At 38.6% G+C, this 20,292-nt stretch overlaps 2 protein-coding genes and 1 pseudogene across 2 annotated transcripts; 1 reads left to right on the forward strand and 2 right to left on the reverse strand.

Moving 5' to 3' along the window:
• Window positions 1-3,660: 3,660 nt before the first annotated feature.
• Window positions 3,661-5,517, reverse strand: LOC146901947 (uncharacterized; annotated as a pseudogene).
• Window positions 5,518-5,532: 15 nt separating this feature from the next.
• LOC146901948 (uncharacterized) lies at window positions 5,533-12,249 on the reverse strand. The gene is made up of 2 exons (XM_085735266.1): window positions 11,041-12,249; window positions 5,533-5,818 (listed from the first exon to the last, which is right to left on the reverse strand). The coding sequence occupies exons 1-2, from the start codon at window positions 12,056-12,058 to the stop codon at window positions 5,805-5,807; spliced, it is 1,032 nt and encodes a 343-aa protein (XP_085591392.1). The 5' UTR covers window positions 12,059-12,249; the 3' UTR covers window positions 5,533-5,804.
• A 3,510-nt stretch (window positions 12,250-15,759) lies between these two features.
• LOC146901949 (uncharacterized) lies at window positions 15,760-19,975 on the forward strand. Its single transcript, XM_085735248.1, has 2 exons — window positions 15,760-16,086; window positions 17,393-19,975. The coding sequence occupies exon 2, from the start codon at window positions 17,429-17,431 to the stop codon at window positions 19,673-19,675; it is 2,247 nt and encodes a 748-aa protein (XP_085591374.1). The 5' UTR covers window positions 15,760-16,086; window positions 17,393-17,428; the 3' UTR covers window positions 19,676-19,975.
• Window positions 19,976-20,292: the final 317 nt, after the last annotated feature.

The raw sequence follows: 20,292 nt of genomic DNA on the forward strand, positions 1-20,292 counted from the left end.
AAGACTATACGTGCGAAAGGATCGCATCGGGACAATTTTGGGCAACTAACAGCCTAACTCGCAGTTGCGAGTAACTTCACTCGCAATGGCGAGCAAAGTGTGCATTCTGGGTTCCTACGTATTTACTCGCAGTGGCGAGTTATTCTGCTCGCAGTTGCGAGCTCACAGGTCACTCGCAGTTGCGAGTTGTGTTGCTCGCAGTTGCGAGTTCTGGGTTCTAGCTCGCAGATGCGAGTGTTCTTGCTCGCAGGTGCGAGCGATGAATGTCAGTACGGCCAGAAACCTAAAAATCACAACTTTTCACCTATATTCATGATTCCTTCACCCAAATAGCATCTAATTATCATCTTAAGTCATATCTAAGGTCTGTACACTAATTTTGCATCAATCTAACATCTGTTCTTGATTCATTCATCAAAATTGATCCTAAACCTAATTCTCAATTCTCACCAAAACTTAACCTAATCATGCTAAATTCATCCCATAGAATTATACCCTTAATAATATTGAAAATTAGTCTCACCCTTACCTGATAATAGCAGAATCGCAGCTCTCCTTGGTTCTTCTCTCTTTCTGACTTTTTCTCCAAAAACGTACGTGCTACTTTTCTTAACTTATGTCTGTCTATTTATCTTTCCTAATTACTCTTATCACTACTAATTGCTCATCTCACCACACAGCCCAATTTTTAATATTTTTTTATTTTATTTGTCAAATCTTATTTTATTTAATAATAAAATAAGTCATAACAACCTAGCAACTTCACCACAACAAAATACTCCACATTATGCAGTTATAAATCATGTAACCCACTCAACTTCATGAATCATAAAATTCACACATATCAATCATGAAAATCACGTAAATCATATATATAAATATATTTTTAAATAATCGAATAATTAAGACGGGCGTTACAACTCTCCCCAACTTATAGAATTTTCGTCCTCGAAAATTTACCTCAAGCAAACAACTCTGGATAAGACTCCATCATCTTACTCTCTAGCTCCCATGTCAGGCTTTCACCAGTCGTTCCACTCCAAACAACTCTCACTAGAGGTATCTCCTTGCCTCTCAACGTCTTCATCTTGCGATCATCAATCCTCAAGGGTAAGGTCTCCACCGTAAGGTTGTCTCTAACTTGCACATCATCACTCTGAATCACATGGGACGGGTCTGGAACATACTTCCTCAATTGCGACACATGGAATACATCATGCAAATTTGATAAATGCGGTGGTAAGCCAACTCTGTAAGCCACCGTGCCAATTCTCTCAGATATCTGATAAGGACCAATAAACTTTGGAGTCAACTTCTTTGACTTCAATGCACGACCAACACCGGTCGTTGGAGTAACTCTCAAGAACACATGGTCTCCCTCTTGAAACTCTAGGTCTTTTTTACGCTTATCATGGTAACTCTTCTGTCGACTCTGCGACGCTTTCATCTTCTCTTGAATCATTTTCACCTTCTCGGTAGTCTGTTGAACAATTTCTGGTCCTAGAACCACACTTTCACCTGTCTCAAACCAACACAACGGAGTCCTACACCTCCGACCATACAAAGCCTCGAAAGGTGCCATCCCAATACTGGAATGATAGCTATTGTTATAAGTGAACTCTATCAACGGAAGATGACTATCCCAAGTTCCACCTTGCTCAAGCACACATACTCTCAACAAATCCTCAAGTGACTGAATCGTTCTTTCCGACTGACCATCTGTCTGAGGATGATAAGCCGAACTCAATCTCAACTTAGAACCTAAAGCCTCTTGCAAACTCTTCCAAAATCTAGAAGTAAATCTTGGATCTCTATCTGACACGATGCTTGAAGGAACACCGTGCAATTTCACTATGTCTCGAATATAAATCTCTGCCAACTGAGCCACAGGAAAACTAATATTAATCGGAAGGAAATGTGCCGACTTCGTCAATCTGTCAACAATCACCCAAATAGCGTCATTTCCCTTAGGAGTATTCGGTAAACTTGTCACAAAATCCATGGATATACTATCCCATTTCCATTCTGGTACATCTAACGGTGTCATCAACCCAGCAGGTTTCTGATGCTCCACCTTCGACTTCTGACAAATCAAACAAGAGTACACAAATTGTGCCACATCACGTTTCAATCCTGACCACCAAAACAGCTTCTTTAAATCATGATACATCTTTGTAGCTCCCGGATGAATGCTCAAGCTACTCCTATGACTCTCTTCCAGAATCATCTTTTTTATCTCATCTTTGTCTGGAATACAAATCCTACCTCGGAACCTCAACACACCTTGATCATCGACTTTAAAGTCACCATCTTCAGTTTGATTACTAGCAACCAACAAGTCCACAAACTTAACATCAACCTTCTGTGCATCTCTAATACTTTTCAAGAAATCGTTATCAATTTTCAGCATTCCTAACTTAACGCTCCGAGACGACATTTCACAAACTAAGCTCATATCTCTAAACTGTTCAAGTAACTCAAATTCCTTCACCATCATAGCAGACATATGTAAACTCTTCCTACTTAAGGCATCCGCAACAACATTAGCTTTACCCGGATGGTAATTCAAACTAAAGTCATAATCCTTCAACAATTCGAGCCACCGTCGCTGTCGCATATTCAATTCTTTCTGATCAAACAAATACTTCAAGCTCTTGTGATCACTAAACACCTCAAATCTCGAACCATACAAGTAATGTCTCCAAATCTTAAGGACAAATACGACTGCAGCTAACTCAAGGTCATGAGTAGGATAGTTTCGTTCATGAGTTCTCAACTGTCTTGATGCATAAGCAACAACTTTACCATCTTGCATAAGTACACCGCCTAAGCCCAATTTGGACGCATCACAATACACTGCAAAAGGTTCATCAGGTTTTGGCAAAATCAAAACTGGAGCCGTCGTCAAACGCTTCTTCAATTCATTAAAATTGTTCTCACAATGAACATCCCACACAAAGGTTTTACCTTTACACGTCAACTGTGTTAACGGAAGTGCCAACTTAGAGAATCCTTCTATAAATCTTCGATAGTATCCTGCCAAACCCAAAAAGCTTCTAATCTCTGTAACCGATTTAGGAGTCTCCCATTGTGATACTGCTTCAACTTTAGATGGATCAACTGCAATACCACTACTAGAAATAACATGGCCCAGAAAACTTACCTCGTCCAACCAGAATTCACACTTGGACAATTTAGCATACAACTTCTTCTCTTTCAGCACTTGCAAAACAATTTTCAAATGTTCTGCATGTTCTTCTTCTGTCTTAGAGTAAATCAAAATATCATCGATGAACACAACCACAAAGCGATCCAAAAATGCATGGAAAATGCGATTCATATACTCCATAAACACGCCAGGCGCGTTACTCACACCAAAAGGCATCACCTTATATTCATAATGACCATATCGCGTCCTAAAGGCCGTCTTCTGCATATCTTCATCTTTTACTTTAATCTGATGATAACCCGACCTTAAATCAATCTTGCTGAACACACGTGCACCCACCAGCTGGTCCATCAAATCATCAATTCTAGGAAGTGGATATCTATTCTTTATAGTTACTTTATTCAGTTGTCGATAATCAATGCACAACCTCATACTTCCATCTTTCTTCTTAACCAACAATACCGGCGCTCCCCAAGGTGAAACACTCGGTCTAATGAACTTCTTATCTAGCAAATCCTCCAACTGTTTCTTCAACTCAGCCAACTCAGAAGCTGACATACGGTAAGGTGTCATAGACACAGGCTTCGTTCCCGGAACAAGGTCAATAGAAAATTCAACTTCTCTTTCCGGTGGTACATCAGGGATTTCATCAGGGAAAACTTCAGGAAAATCACACACCACTTGCAACTTATCAATCACTGCTTGATTCTCCAATGATAAGGATGCCATCAAGGAAAACATCAAGATCCCATCACGCTCCAATTGTTTCAGCTGCTTAGTAGACAAAAATTCTGCTCCACTTTCCTCTTCGGCAGAAGAGAAACGCACCGTTTTACTAAAACAGTTAATGAGAACATGGTTGTACTCTAACCAGTTCATACCAAGAATTACATCCATTCCACTCAGAGGCAGAAAAACTAAATCAATCTCAAAATCACGATCAAACATAGACAAAGGACATCGTAAGCAAACAAGAGAAGTAGTCACCGAACCCTTAGCTGGAGTTTCGACGACCATTTCTCCACTCATATCAGACACAGCAAGACCCAACTTAGAAGCACAATCATAAGCAACAAAACAATGTGTAGCACCAGTATCAATAATAGCAACTAAAGGAGTATTGTTAATATAACAAGTACCTCTGATCAAACGATCCTCATTTTCAGTCTGAGTACCAGTCAAAGCAAACACTTTCCCTCTAGTCTGGGTCTTCTTCGGATTCGTACACTGAGACCCAATATGACCCTCTTCTTTGCAGTTAAAACACACAATGTCCGCATGCTTACACTCTGCAAGTGTATGCCCTTTACTGCCACAACGAAAGCACCGTTTAATATCCTTAGTACAAGCAGTACTCTTATGGCCTTTCTCGCCACAAGTGTAACAAACAACCTCAGCACCAGCATCCTTCTTATTAGACCTCCTCTCATCATTAGCTCTTCCTTTTCCTTTGTCAGCAGGAGCACTGTAAGGCTTTGGGCGACTTTGTTGGCCCTTACCCCTCTTCTCACTCATAATCTTATAATGAGCTTTGCTGTCATCTTCATAGATTCTGCATCTGCTCACCAAAGCAGAAAAGTCACGGATCTGTTGGTAACCAATGGCTCGCTTAATATCAGCACGCAAACCATTCTCAAACTTGATACACTTGGAGAACTCAGCATTGTCCCCCGTGTAGTGTGGATAGAACTGAGCCAGCTCCACAAACTTTGCTGCATACTCCGTCACCGACATGTTTCCTTGCTTTAGCTCAAGGAACTCGATCTCTTTTCTCCCGCGAACATCCTCAGGAAAATATCTGTTTAGGAATTCTCTCTTGAACACAACCCAAGTAATAACTGCATCATCCTGCTCTAGGGTAGGTTGGAGGCTCACCCACCAGTCATCAGCTTCCTCAGCCAGCATATGCGTTCCAAAACGCACCTTCTGATCATCAGTACATTGCATAACTCTGAAAATTCTCTCAACCTCCTTGAGCCACGTCTGTGCTCCATCAGGGTCGTACCTTCCTTTGAAGGTAGGAGGATGATTTCTCAGAAAGGTCTCCAACATTCTCACATCAGCATTCGCACCAGCACCAGCATTTGGATGTTGTCCCACAGCTTGGGCTACAGCTTCCAAAGCAGCAGCAATCGCAGCATCATTTCTTCCAGCCATTCTAGTCCTCTTATAGCAAATAAGATTCGCAGCCTCCAGGTCTCTTCTCTGCACAACACACAACGTTTAGAATATCATAATAGTGGTATTCCAACTGCTAAGGACACAACTCGACTCACTACTTGGCCGGACGGACCGACCTGCTCTGATACCAATTGTAACACCCCGTTTTCCCAACATAAAAATTTCATTTAAAAATCAGAGTATTTTGATCACGACGGAATGTCACATACTTCATTCAAATCATAAAAATGGATAATAATGATTATCTTTCAAATTCAACATCATGAAATATCTTAAACTATTGCAGCGGAAAATAGTTTAACATTTTAAAGTCTTGGCACGCAGGCCTTATTGGAAAATCTCATAAATTAGTTCATAAAAGAGACACGTAAGGAATAGAAGTAAAAGCAAGCCCCCATCCCGTTACGTATCAGAGCACCTAGACACCGACTGAGGAGTCCACTCACGAACGCCTCTAATCTTTATTACCTGCACATTACCCACGGTCGAGGCAACATATACGCAGAAGGGGTGAGATTTCATAATCAATACATTAAGCATATAATCCAATAAAATGCATTTAACAACTTAAATATTAATAACATATCAACAATTAACAATCAGTATATTTTTCATTTCATAACAATACGATCATCAAATATCATTACTAATTTTCATCACAAATCATAATCAACTTAACACTCAGCTTGACGACACAACTCATCTTTGACCATGCAACTCTATCAACTCAACATCAACTCGACAACACAACTCATCTTAGACCATGCAACTCTATCAACTCAACAACAACTTGACAACTTAACATCATGAACTTCTTGATATGCAAATGCATGTGGTACCAATCAACAACAAATGAGCATAATAGGCTCTTCAACGTGTGAGCACAAAGGCTGCCGGGCCTAAAGCCCCCAACTTTAATGAGCACAAAGGCTGCCGGGCCTAAAGCCCCCAACTTTAATGAGCACAAAGGCTGCCGGGCCTAAAGCCCCCAACTTTAATGAGCACAAAGGCTGCCGGGCCTAAAGCCCCCAACTTTAATGAGTATGCAATGGACTCAAACTTCCAGCAACTTAGACGACATCATGAACGACTCATACGACTCATAATCATGGACAACTTCTTAATTTCTTGCAACATAGACCGACTCATGCAATCTCAAGACATTAAAGGTCAGCAGCAATGAACAGCAACAGATTTACAACATATAACAGTGTTGGAATATCTCAACATCATTTAAGGAATGGATTACATCAACATAATATCATAAAAACATCATAACATTATTCATGCAACATTACTAATCATTTCAGTCATATAAACAGACTTCTGTAACATCTGGAAACATTCTAAATCACCCCCATTCTTACTTCTAAGGTCAGCTCAAGACTATACGTGCGAAAGGATCGCATCGGGACAATTTTGGGCAACTAACAGCCTAACTCGCAGTTGCGAGTAACTTCACTCGCAATGGCGAGCAAAGTGTGCATTCTGGGTTCCTACGTATTTACTCGCAGTGGCGAGTTATTCTGCTCGCAGTTGCGAGCTCACAGGTCACTCGCAGTTGCGAGTTGTGTTGCTCGCAGTTGCGAGTTCTGGGTTCTAGCTCGCAGATGCGAGTGTTCTTGCTCGCAGGTGCGAGCGATGAATGTCAGTACGGCCAGAAACCTAAAAATCACAACTTTTCACCTATATTCATGATTCCTTCACCCAAATAGCATCTAATTATCATCTTAAGTCATATCTAAGGTCTGTACACTAATTTTGCATCAATCTAACATCTGTTCTTGATTCATTCATCAAAATTGATCCTAAACCTAATTCTCAATTCTCACCAAAACTTAACCTAATCATGCTAAATTCATCCCATAGAATTATACCCTTAATAATATTGAAAATTAGTCTCACCCTTACCTGATAATAGCAGAATCGCAGCTCTCCTTGGTTCTTCTCTCTTTCTGACTTTTTCTCCAAAAACGTACGTGCTACTTTTCTTAACTTATGTCTGTCTATTTATCTTTCCTAATTACTCTTATCACTACTAATTGCTCATCTCACCACACAGCCCAATTTTTAATATTTTTTTATTTTATTTGTCAAATCTTATTTTATTTAATAATAAAATAAGTCATAACAACCTAGCAACTTCACCACAACAAAATACTCCACATTATGCAGTTATAAATCATGTAACCCACTCAACTTCATGAATCATAAAATTCACACATATCAATCATGAAAATCACGTAAATCATATATATAAATATATTTTTAAATAATCGAATAATTAAGACGGGCGTTACAACTCTCCCCAACTTATAGAATTTTCGTCCTCGAAAATTTACCTCAAGCAAACAACTCTGGATAAGACTCCATCATCTTACTCTCTAGCTCCCATGTCAGGCTTTCACCAGTCGTTCCACTCCAAACAACTCTCACTAGAGGTATCTCCTTGCCTCTCAACGTCTTCATCTTGCGATCATCAATCCTCAAGGGTAAGGTCTCCACCGTAAGGTTGTCTCTAACTTGCACATCATCACTCTGAATCACATGGGACGGGTCTGGAACATACTTCCTCAATTGCGACACATGGAATACATCATGCAAATTTGATAAATGCGGTGGTAAGCCAACTCTGTAAGCCACCGTGCCAATTCTCTCAGATATCTGATAAGGACCAATAAACTTTGGAGTCAACTTCTTTGACTTCAATGCACGACCAACACCGGTCGTTGGAGTAACTCTCAAGAACACATGGTCTCCCTCTTGAAACTCTAGGTCTTTTTTACGCTTATCATGGTAACTCTTCTGTCGACTCTGCGACGCTTTCATCTTCTCTTGAATCATTTTCACCTTCTCGGTAGTCTGTTGAACAATTTCTGGTCCTAGAACCACACTTTCACCTGTCTCAAACCAACACAACGGAGTCCTACACCTCCGACCATACAAAGCCTCGAAAGGTGCCATCCCAATACTGGAATGATAGCTATTGTTATAAGTGAACTCTATCAACGGAAGATGACTATCCCAAGTTCCACCTTGCTCAAGCACACATACTCTCAACAAATCCTCAAGTGACTGAATCGTTCTTTCCGACTGACCATCTGTCTGAGGATGATAAGCCGAACTCAATCTCAACTTAGAACCTAAAGCCTCTTGCAAACTCTTCCAAAATCTAGAAGTAAATCTTGGATCTCTATCTGACACGATGCTTGAAGGAACACCGTGCAATTTCACTATGTCTCGAATATAAATCTCTGCCAACTGAGCCACAGGAAAACTAATATTAATCGGAAGGAAATGTGCCGACTTCGTCAATCTGTCAACAATCACCCAAATAGCGTCATTTCCCTTAGGAGTATTCGGTAAACTTGTCACAAAATCCATGGATATACTATCCCATTTCCATTCTGGTACATCTAACGGTGTCATCAACCCAGCAGGTTTCTGATGCTCCACCTTCGACTTCTGACAAATCAAACAAGAGTACACAAATTGTGCCACATCACGTTTCAATCCTGACCACCAAAACAGCTTCTTTAAATCATGATACATCTTTGTAGCTCCCGGATGAATGCTCAAGCTACTCCTATGACTCTCTTCCAGAATCATCTTTTTTATCTCATCTTTGTCTGGAATACAAATCCTACCTCGGAACCTCAACACACCTTGATCATCGACTTTAAAGTCACCATCTTCAGTTTGATTACTAGCAACCAACAAGTCCACAAACTTAACATCAACCTTCTGTGCATCTCTAATACTTTTCAAGAAATCGTTATCAATTTTCAGCATTCCTAACTTAACGCTCCGAGACGACATTTCACAAACTAAGCTCATATCTCTAAACTGTTCAAGTAACTCAAATTCCTTCACCATCATAGCAGACATATGTAAACTCTTCCTACTTAAGGCATCCGCAACAACATTAGCTTTACCCGGATGGTAATTCAAACTAAAGTCATAATCCTTCAACAATTCGAGCCACCGTCGCTGTCGCATATTCAATTCTTTCTGATCAAACAAATACTTCAAGCTCTTGTGATCACTAAACACCTCAAATCTCGAACCATACAAGTAATGTCTCCAAATCTTAAGGACAAATACGACTGCAGCTAACTCAAGGTCATGAGTAGGATAGTTTCGTTCATGAGTTCTCAACTGTCTTGATGCATAAGCAACAACTTTACCATCTTGCATAAGTACACCGCCTAAGCCCAATTTGGACGCATCACAATACACTGCAAAAGGTTCATCAGGTTTTGGCAAAATCAAAACTGGAGCCGTCGTCAAACGCTTCTTCAATTCATTAAAACTGTTCTCACAATGAACATCCCACACAAAGGTTTTACCTTTACACGTCAACTGTGTTAACGGAAGTGCCAACTTAGAGAATCCTTCTATAAATCTTCGATAGTATCCTGCCAAACCCAAAAAGCTTCTAATCTCTGTAACCGATTTAGGAGTCTCCCATTGTGATACTGCTTCAACTTTAGATGGATCAACTGCAATACCACTACTAGAAATAACATGGCCCAGAAAACTTACCTCGTCCAACCAGAATTCACACTTGGACAATTTAGCATACAACTTCTTCTCTTTCAGCACTTGCAAAACAATTTTCAAATGTTCTGCATGTTCTTCTTCTGTCTTAGAGTAAATCAAAATATCATCGATGAACACAACCACAAAGCGATCCAAAAATGCATGGAAAATGCGATTCATATACTCCATAAACACGCCAGGCGCGTTACTCACACCAAAAGGCATCACCTTATATTCATAATGACCATATCGCGTCCTAAAGGCCGTCTTCTGCATATCTTCATCTTTTACTTTAATCTGATGATAACCCGACCTTAAATCAATCTTGCTGAACACACGTGCACCCACCAGCTGGTCCATCAAATCATCAATTCTAGGAAGTGGATATCTATTCTTTATAGTTACTTTATTCAGTTGTCGATAATCAATGCACAACCTCATACTTCCATCTTTCTTCTTAACCAACAATACCGGCGCTCCCCAAGGTGAAACACTCGGTCTAATGAACTTCTTATCTAGCAAATCCTCCAACTGTTTCTTCAACTCAGCCAACTCAGAAGCTGACATACGGTAAGGTGTCATAGACACAGGCTTCGTTCCCGGAACAAGGTCAATAGAAAATTCAACTTCTCTTTCCGGTGGTACATCAGGGATTTCATCAGGGAAAACTTCAGGAAAATCACACACCACTTGCAACTTATCAATCACTGCTTGATTCTCCAATGATAAGGATGCCATCAAGGAAAACATCAAGATCCCATCACGCTCCAATTGTTTCAGCTGCTTAGTAGACAAAAATTCTGCTCCACTTTCCTCTTCGGCAGAAGAGAAACGCACCGTTTTACTAAAACAGTTAATGAGAACATGGTTGTACTCTAACCAGTTCATACCAAGAATTACATCCATTCCACTCAGAGGCAGAAAAACTAAATCAATCTCAAAATCACGATCAAACATAGACAAAGGACATCGTAAGCAAACAAGAGAAGTAGTCACCGAACCCTTAGCTGGAGTTTCGACGACCATTTCTCCACTCATATCAGACACAGCAAGACCCAACTTAGAAGCACAATCATAAGCAACAAAACAATGTGTAGCACCAGTATCAATAATAGCAACTAAAGGAGTATTGTTAATATAACAAGTACCTCTGATCAAACGATCCTCATTTTCAGTCTGAGTACCAGTCAAAGCAAACACTTTCCCTCTAGTCTGGGTCTTCTTCGGATTCGTACACTGAGACCCAATATGACCCTCTTCTTTGCAGTTAAAACACACAATGTCCGCATGCTTACACTCTGCAAGTGTATGCCCTTTACTGCCACAACGAAAGCACCGTTTAATATCCTTAGTACAAGCAGTACTCTTATGGCCTTTCTCGCCACAAGTGTAACAAACAACCTCAGCACCAGCATCCTTCTTATTAGACCTCCTCTCATCATTAGCTCTTCCTTTTCCTTTGTCAGCAGGAGCACTGTAAGGCTTTGGGCGACTTTGTTGGCCCTTACCCCTCTTCTCACTCATAATCTTATAATGAGCTTTGCTGTCATCTTCATAGATTCTGCATCTGCTCACCAAAGCAGAAAAGTCACGGATCTGTTGGTAACCAATGGCTCGCTTAATATCAGCACGCAAACCATTCTCAAACTTGATACACTTGGAGAACTCAGCATTGTCCCCCGTGTAGTGTGGATAGAACTGAGCCAGCTCCACAAACTTTGCTGCATACTCCGTCACCGACATGTTTCCTTGCTTTAGCTCAAGGAACTCGATCTCTTTTCTCCCGCGAACATCCTCAGGAAAATATCTGTTTAGGAATTCTCTCTTGAACACAACCCAAGTAATAACTGCATCATCCTGCTCTAGGGTAGGTTGGAGGCTCACCCACCAGTCATCAGCTTCCTCAGCCAGCATATGCGTTCCAAAACGCACCTTCTGATCATCAGTACATTGCATAACTCTGAAAATTCTCTCAACCTCCTTGAGCCACGTCTGTGCTCCATCAGGGTCGTACCTTCCTTTGAAGGTAGGAGGATGATTTCTCAGAAAGGTCTCCAACATTCTCACATCAGCATTCGCACCAGCACCAGCATTTGGATGTTGTCCCACAGCTTGGGCTACAGCTTCCAAAGCAGCAGCAATCGCAGCATCATTTCTTCCAGCCATTCTAGTCCTCTTATAGCAAATAAGATTCGCAGCCTCCAGGTCTCTTCTCTGCACAACACACAACGTTTAGAATATCATAATAGTGGTATTCCAACTGCTAAGGACACAACTCGACTCACTACTTGGCCGGACGGACCGACCTGCTCTGATACCAATTGTAACACCCCGTTTTCCCAACATAAAAATTTCATTTAAAAATCAGAGTATTTTGATCACGACGGAATGTCACATACTTCATTCAAATCATAAAAATGGATAATAATGATTATCTTTCAAATTCAACATCATGAAATATCTTAAACTATTGCAGCGGAAAATAGTTTAACATTTTAAAGTCTTGGCACGCAGGCCTTATTGGAAAATCTCATAAATTAGTTCATAAAAGAGACACGTAAGGAATAGAAGTAAAAGCAAGCCCCCATCCCGTTACGTATCAGAGCACCTAGACACCGACTGAGGAGTCCACTCACGAACGCCTCTAATCTTTATTACCTGCACATTACCCACGGTCGAGGCAACATATACGCAGAAGGGGTGAGATTTCATAATCAATACATTAAGCATATAATCCAATAAAATGCATTTAACAACTTAAATATTAATAACATATCAACAATTAACAATCAGTATATTTTTCATTTCATAACAATACGATCATCAAATATCATTACTAATTTTCATCACAAATCATAATCAACTTAACACTCAGCTTGACGACACAACTCATCTTTGACCATGCAACTCTATCAACTCAACATCAACTCGACAACACAACTCATCTTAGACCATGCAACTCTATCAACTCAACAACAACTTGACAACTTAACATCATGAACTTCTTGATATGCAAATGCATGTGGTACCAATCAACAACAAATGAGCATAATAGGCTCTTCAACGTGTGAGCACAAAGGCTGCCGGGCCTAAAGCCCCCAACTTTAATGAGCACAAAGGCTGCCGGGCCTAAAGCCCCCAACTTTAATGAGCACAAAGGCTGCCGGGCCTAAAGCCCCCAACTTTAATGAGCACAAAGGCTGCCGGGCCTAAAGCCCCCAACTTTAATGAGTATGCAATGGACTCAAACTTCCAGCAACTTAGACGACATCATGAACGACTCATACGACTCATAATCATGGACAACTTCTTAATTTCTTGCAACATAGACCGACTCATGCAATCTCAAGACATTAAAGGTCAGCAGCAATGAACAGCAACAGATTTACAACATATAACAGTGTTGGAATATCTCAACATCATTTAAGGAATGGATTACATCAACATAATATCATAAAAACATCATAACATTATTCATGCAACATTACTAATCATTTCAGTCATATAAACAGACTTCTGTAACATCTGGAAACATTCTAAATCACCCCCATTCTTACTTCTAAGGTCAGCTCAAGACTATACGTGCGAAAGGATCGCATCGGGACAATTTTGGGCAACTAACAGCCTAACTCGCAGTTGCGAGTAACTTCACTCGCAATGGCGAGCAAAGTGTGCATTCTGGGTTCCTACGTATTTACTCGCAGTGGCGAGTTATTCTGCTCGCAGTTGCGAGCTCACAGGTCACTCGCAGTTGCGAGTTGTGTTGCTCGCAGTTGCGAGTTCTGGGTTCTAGCTCGCAGATGCGAGTGTTCTTGCTCGCAGGTGCGAGCGATGAATGTCAGTACGGCCAGAAACCTAAAAATCACAACTTTTCACCTATATTCATGATTCCTTCACCCAAATAGCATCTAATTATCATCTTAAGTCATATCTAAGGTCTGTACACTAATTTTGCATCAATCTAACATCTGTTCTTGATTCATTCATCAAAATTGATCCTAAACCTAATTCTCAATTCTCACCAAAACTTAACCTAATCATGCTAAATTCATCCCATAGAATTATACCCTTAATAATATTGAAAATTAGTCTCACCCTTACCTGATAATAGCAGAATCGCAGCTCTCCTTGGTTCTTCTCTCTTTCTGACTTTTTCTCCAAAAACGTACGTGCTACTTTTCTTAACTTATGTCTGTCTATTTATCTTTCCTAATTACTCTTATCACTACTAATTGCTCATCTCACCACACAGCCCAATTTTTAATATTTTTTTATTTTATTTGTCAAATCTTATTTTATTTAATAATAAAATAAGTCATAACAACCTAGCAACTTCACCACAACAAAATACTCCACATTATGCAGTTATAAATCATGTAACCCACTCAACTTCATGAATCATAAAATTCACACATATCAATCATGAAAATCACGTAAATCATATATATAAATATATTTTTAAATAATCGAATAATTAAGACGGGCGTTACACGTGGCACGTTGGACCTCCATCGTGGCACGTTCTTAGTTCGACAGACAACATCAGATTTTCTACCTTTCACGTTTTCGTGCATAAAACCTAAACCGTTAATCCGTTTTCGATGCCGTTTTCGCCTACGCGCTCCTGACACTAAGCTCTATCATATTCTACAGAAAAATTCAAGTTTAACCCACTCAAAAAAAATCGTTTTCCAAAACCCCACTTAGTCACTTATTCTCAAAAACGCTTAACATCAATATTTCACATGGAAATCCCGAATTCATCTACCCAAATCCCAAAATACTGATTAGAACATTGTTATAGGATTAATCTATGAACTGTAAATCATCTATACATAGTTTTAACAACTTCTATACTATCATTAATCTATAACAACCTCAAAACCCTAATTCTTAAAGTCTCACCAAAACTTAACCTAATCATGCTAAATTCATTCTACAGAATTATACCCTTAATAATATTGAAAATTAGTCTCACCCTTACCTGGTAATAGCAGAATCGCAGCCCTCCCTTGGTTCTTCTCTCTTTCTGACTTTTCTCCCTTTTTCTCCAAAAACGTTATTATGTTTTCTAACTTTTGTTGTCTATTTATCTCTCCTAATTACTCTTCTCACTGCTACATTACTCATCCCACAACACAACCCCACTTTTAATATTTTTATTTTATTTTCATATCTTATTTTATTTAATAATAAAATAAGTCATAACAACATAACCACTTCACAACATCATATACTCCACATAATTTATCTATAAATCATATAAATCACTCAACATCATGAATCATAAAATTCCTACATATCAATCATGAAAATCACTTAAATCATAAATCATATAAGCATATATTTATATATTTAAAACTTCATCGAATTAATTAAATAATTAAGACGGGTGTTACAACATACACCATTTTTTTTAGAATCGTTGTATTCTTACTTTCTTTCTTTATTGATTTAGCTTTCGTGTCAATACATATATTTCTTTGTATATTTCGATTGTCCCACAAGCTATCCTAAAAATTGGTTGTTCAAATATCATTAAAAAAAAATGCATATCCCATATCGCCATATCTACTCAATGTTATAAAATAGATGTTTTTTTTTTTTGAAAGAAGTTATAAAATAGATTTTTTTGACAAAAAGTTATAAAATAGATGTTAGTTAATGTTACTTTAATCAAATGATAATATTTCCATAACTCAATTTTGTTTATAAAAATACACATGTAGAACAGGTTGTAAAAAAAGGTGGTAGGGAAAGAAAAATATGACAAGATCGAATAAAGGATATTGACATGCATATTGTTCCTTCTACCCTATCCCTGGTCCATTTGTAATCATATACATACTTGCATGGTTAGGGTGGTTAGTTTGGGACAGACAGACAGACAGACTGTTATTCCTTCCTCATCACCCTTGACCCTCTGCCTGTGCCTTGTGGTGGGACTCTCTCTCTCTTTCTCTCTTTTTCAGTTTTTCTTTTCTATCAACAAATTTTAACGCGTATTGGTTGGCTTGGTTGGTTTCTTCATTTTCAAACGTTACCTCTTCAACCCATCAAAACAACACAACACCACCTTTTTTGAGTTTGCATCCAACCTTTCTTTGCCTCTATTGCATCCTCCTCCTCTTTTCTCTCTTTGCCTCTTTCAATCCTTGCACAACTCTCTTTCTTTCCTTTAAGAACATAACAAGGTATATATTCATTAACATTATGCATGCATGTGTTTTCTTTTATTTGTTTAATTAAGGATGTCTCATGATGATGATGATGATTTTGATATTCAAGTTCACAGGATCGTGTCAACGGATCATGTCCTCGTATCATACCTATAATAGGTCTCTGCAGTCATAATAAGATTAATTTTGTTATATTGTTCTTATGATAATTTTTTGTCAGAAATTAATCTGAATCAATTCATGATGTATGGATCTGCTTTTTCTAGCACCCTAGATAATATTATTATTTTATATCTCCTAGTCATGAAATTGAATCATGGAACATGGTAGCGTTTTACATGTAGATAAAACATAATATGGCAAAGCTTTTTTCTCTTTAATTTTCACTTTTTCTATTGGAATCAAAATTTTAAGTTTTATGTTCTATTGTCCTGTTTGATTGATTCAGTGATTCTCTAAGTCCTATGTACTTTTCTAACAGATTTACCAATATTAGATATGTTTTAAGGTTATTGTCTGTGTGGTAATATTAGTGAAATCTTTCAAATTGTATCAATTAAATGTTTTGTTTCATAAATCCATTCAACCTCAGAGCACACAAATTTTACTTAATTCTGGTTGTCTTATTAGACTAACATACTGTAGATTTTTCTTTACGCCTATTCTTCTAATAGAATGTATGTTGATAGGAAGTTATTACACATGTCTCAGCCTTTTAAGGTGGTACAAAATGTATGTGTGTGGGAGGGGGAAAACATAGTCGTAGGTTTTATAAAGTAATGCATCTCATTGCAAAGATTTTAATCATTTTCATGTATTCTACATGGTACCTGGTTCGTATCCCTTCATGTTAGTTTTTTTCATTATGTACCTAGTCTTTAGATTTGGCAGGTGGTGCTCGATGAAAGGAACCGTTTTTTTTTTGGGAGGATAGAGATGTGCTATGTTCTGCTTTTTAATTCTCATCTTCGAAATGTTTTCGTGCATGTTTAGATTTAAGTTTGAAAGGTTCAAACTTGCATTTGAGCCGATCCATCAAGAGAGAATGATTGGCTCAAATTTTTGAGTCATTTCAAACCAAAATTCCAGCACATTCATGTCACTGCACAAGTAGCGTTACTACCAATGTGTCAAGAGAATCCTAGATTTACCCTCCCATACATATACCTAACTCATGTTTTGAAATTAGAATCTTTGCACCTTTCTAATGAACTAGATTCCAAAAAAAAATGTTGTAGACTTTTCATGCTGTTTTAATTAGCATTCTTGTTCTCCCCTCCACCTTGCTGTACATATCTGAAAGGATTCTTGTCTGTTGCAGGAGTCTTTGAAATTTTTGCTTCATCCTTGATCATTGATGGCAGAGGAAATTACTGTTAACCAGGTGGAGTCTGAGAAAATTGAGGCTGAAGATAATGATAAGAAAGAAAATCCTACTATAAACCAGGTGGAGTATGAAAAAATTATCGTTAACCAGGTGGAGTCTGAGAAAATTACTGTCAACCAGGTAGAGCCTGAGAAAATTGAGACTGAAGATGATGATGGTAAGAAAGCAAATCCTACTGTTAACCAGGGGGACTCTGAGAAAATTACTGCTAACCAGATAGAGCCTGAGAAAATTGAGGCCGAAAAAGATGATGATAAGAAAGCAACGCCTACTCTTAACCAGGTGGAGTCTGAGAAAATTATTGTTCACCAGGTAGAGACTGAGAAATTTGAGGCTGAGTATGATGATGATATGAAAACAAATCCTACTGATAACCAGGCGGAGCCTGAGAAAAATATTGTTAACCAGGTGGAGTCTGAGAAAATTGAGGCTGAAGATGATGATAAGAGAGCAAATCCTAACGAGGGAATAACTATCACAAAAGGTCCGGCTAAGATTCTTTCACGTTATCTTCGTGATCGTAGGAGTTCCTGCCATGATTTTTGCAAATATGGTATCCAGCATGCCACTGAAACAAAACCATGGAGTACATCACAGAAAAGGAGGGAAAGGAAAGCCAATGTTTCAGGAGAAATTGTAATTTCGTTGGAAGGGACAAAGAAATCAGGAAGAAGTTCAAATGCTTCTCCTCTAGCTTCAAAACATGGAGATCCCAACTATATTGTTGACATCAAGGAAGTAACAAATGAAAAAACACCCTTTGAAGAAACAAATGTGTCCATGGAACACAATAACAGTGACATAGTGCAAGCAAGTTCTAAACCATATTCTCTTCGTGTGAAGAAACGTTCCAAAAGTCAAACAGAAGGGGATTTGGTGAAAAACAAATGTGCCTTTGGTTCAAGCAGCATAAAAGAAACTGCAAGCGGAAGCAAACAGAAAATAACATCTTCCACTGGAGGTAAGGATAAATCATTATTATCAAGTTCTGGAAGCAAACAGAAAATAACATCTTCCAATGGAGGCAAAGATAAATCATTATCATCAAGTTCTGGAAGCAAACAGAAAATAACATCTTCCAGTGGAGGCAAGGATAAATCATTATCATCAAGTTCTTTCTTGTCTTCAAAAAACAATATCAAGAATCCTTCAAGCTCAAGTGATAATGCCAAAAAATCTAAAAGAGTGTCTTCTCCCAAAAATCATGAGAATGGTGAAGTCAAACCTAAACTGGCCAGCAATGACAATGTACCAGAGAAAATTTTGCATGTCATTGAACCTAACTCAGAAAATTCATCTGAGAAACCTACTCCTGCTTGTGATGCAACTAAACCACCTTCACCTTCACCATCAAAGGACAAAATCTTGAAGAGGAGTAATAAGAAAACAGGTAAGTCGGAGATGTCTGCATCTTCAAGGAAGGGCCTTAAACATGTTGGACACGGAACTGTATCTGGAACACTCTCACATCAATCCTCAACGAACAGATTCAGAACAAACATACCGCATAAAGCGCGTACTGTTTCACGACCATCATCAACGTTATCGTTTGTTTCCTCATCTAACTCTTCTATCAGAAAACAAAATGGTACTACTACTAGGCTCAACAAGACAGGACGTAAACAAGGTGAAAATGTGAGGGTAGGGTACAAAATCAGGCCAAAGATGAGCACAATAGTTGGGGCAGCAAATAAAGTTATTCCACCTAGAAAGTTAACTTTTAGGAGAGGAAAGGTTATTGAAATCCAGCCTCAAAGCAACAATATTCCAAGGAGACTCAAATTCAAGCCGGTACGCATGCTTGGTGATGACATCAGGAAAGATGTAAATGGAACAAAAAAAAGGATCATTTCCAATAAAGAAGTTGATGGTGGTGAGGTAAATGCTGCAAATATAAAAACTGAGAGAGTTGATCTCAAACCTCAAACTATGGAAAGAGGTAAAAACAGAAGTTTTGTGAGAAAGGCTGGTGGTGTAGATAGAAGCAAGGTATACGGTGCAAGATCGGGATCTGAGAAAGTTGTTCTGAGGCATCAAAATGTTGAAGGGAAGAAACAAAATCCTGGTTTGTATAACAATGTCATTGAAGAGACTGCAAGCAAACTGGCTCAACTAAGGAAGAGCAAGGTCAAGGCTCTCGTTGGTGCATTTGAAACTGTGATATCTCTTGATTCTCCTAGAGAGGCCACAGCTTCACAAGTGAGCACAGTTTGTTGAGTGTTACTGACCACACTGGTGTCAACCCTGTATATCTGTGTTATTGTATATAATGATAATTGTGGATGGGACAAAATGGAAGAACTGAAGTGGTTCTGAAAGTGACTTTGGTCCTCTAGGCTTTGACGTTTCTGAAAATGCGTCTATTTGTGGCTTGGATTTATTAAGCGTGGATTCTTAATGTCGTTGTTTCATTTGTTTTTAAATGTTTCCTTTTGTGTCGTAGAGATTTGGTGAATGAGATGATTTCACTGGAATGTACTATTATTAGTCTTTACTGATATAGAGTTTTTCCTTAAATTGTCTGGATATAAAGTAACTCTATATCACCAACAAATTTTGCACAGTTGATAATATTCTCAAGTTGGAAAAGTACTGCAGAGTTTTTATTTCACAAGTGCCACAACTTTGCATGTTGACAACTATATGAATTATGCACTATATGTATGTAGGTATACATAATCTCGTAAAAGAAAAGGATTAAAATTAATGTATCATTCAATAACACACACGTATAGTTACCTACTACTGGGTCACGGGTTTCACTTGGGTGACTTTCGATTCGGTGACTTTTAACAAGAAGCAGGATCAGGGTTAATCTCTCAGATTTAATACGT

The sequence above is a fragment of the Medicago sativa genome, chromosome 8 (genome assembly GCF_051527215.1).
Source record: "Medicago sativa cultivar Bolivia chromosome 8, Bolivia_mono, whole genome shotgun sequence".
Taxonomy (NCBI): domain Eukaryota; kingdom Viridiplantae; phylum Streptophyta; class Magnoliopsida; order Fabales; family Fabaceae; genus Medicago; species Medicago sativa.

Bases quoted from the DNA above. Each gene is read 5' to 3' on its own strand.
- LOC146901948 (XM_085735266.1), bottom strand. From the start codon at position 12,058: ATGGCTGGAAGAAATGATGCTGCGATTGCTGCTGCTTTGGAAGCTGTA.
- LOC146901949 (XM_085735248.1), top strand. From the start codon at position 17,429: ATGGCAGAGGAAATTACTGTTAACCAGGTGGAGTCTGAGAAAATTGAG.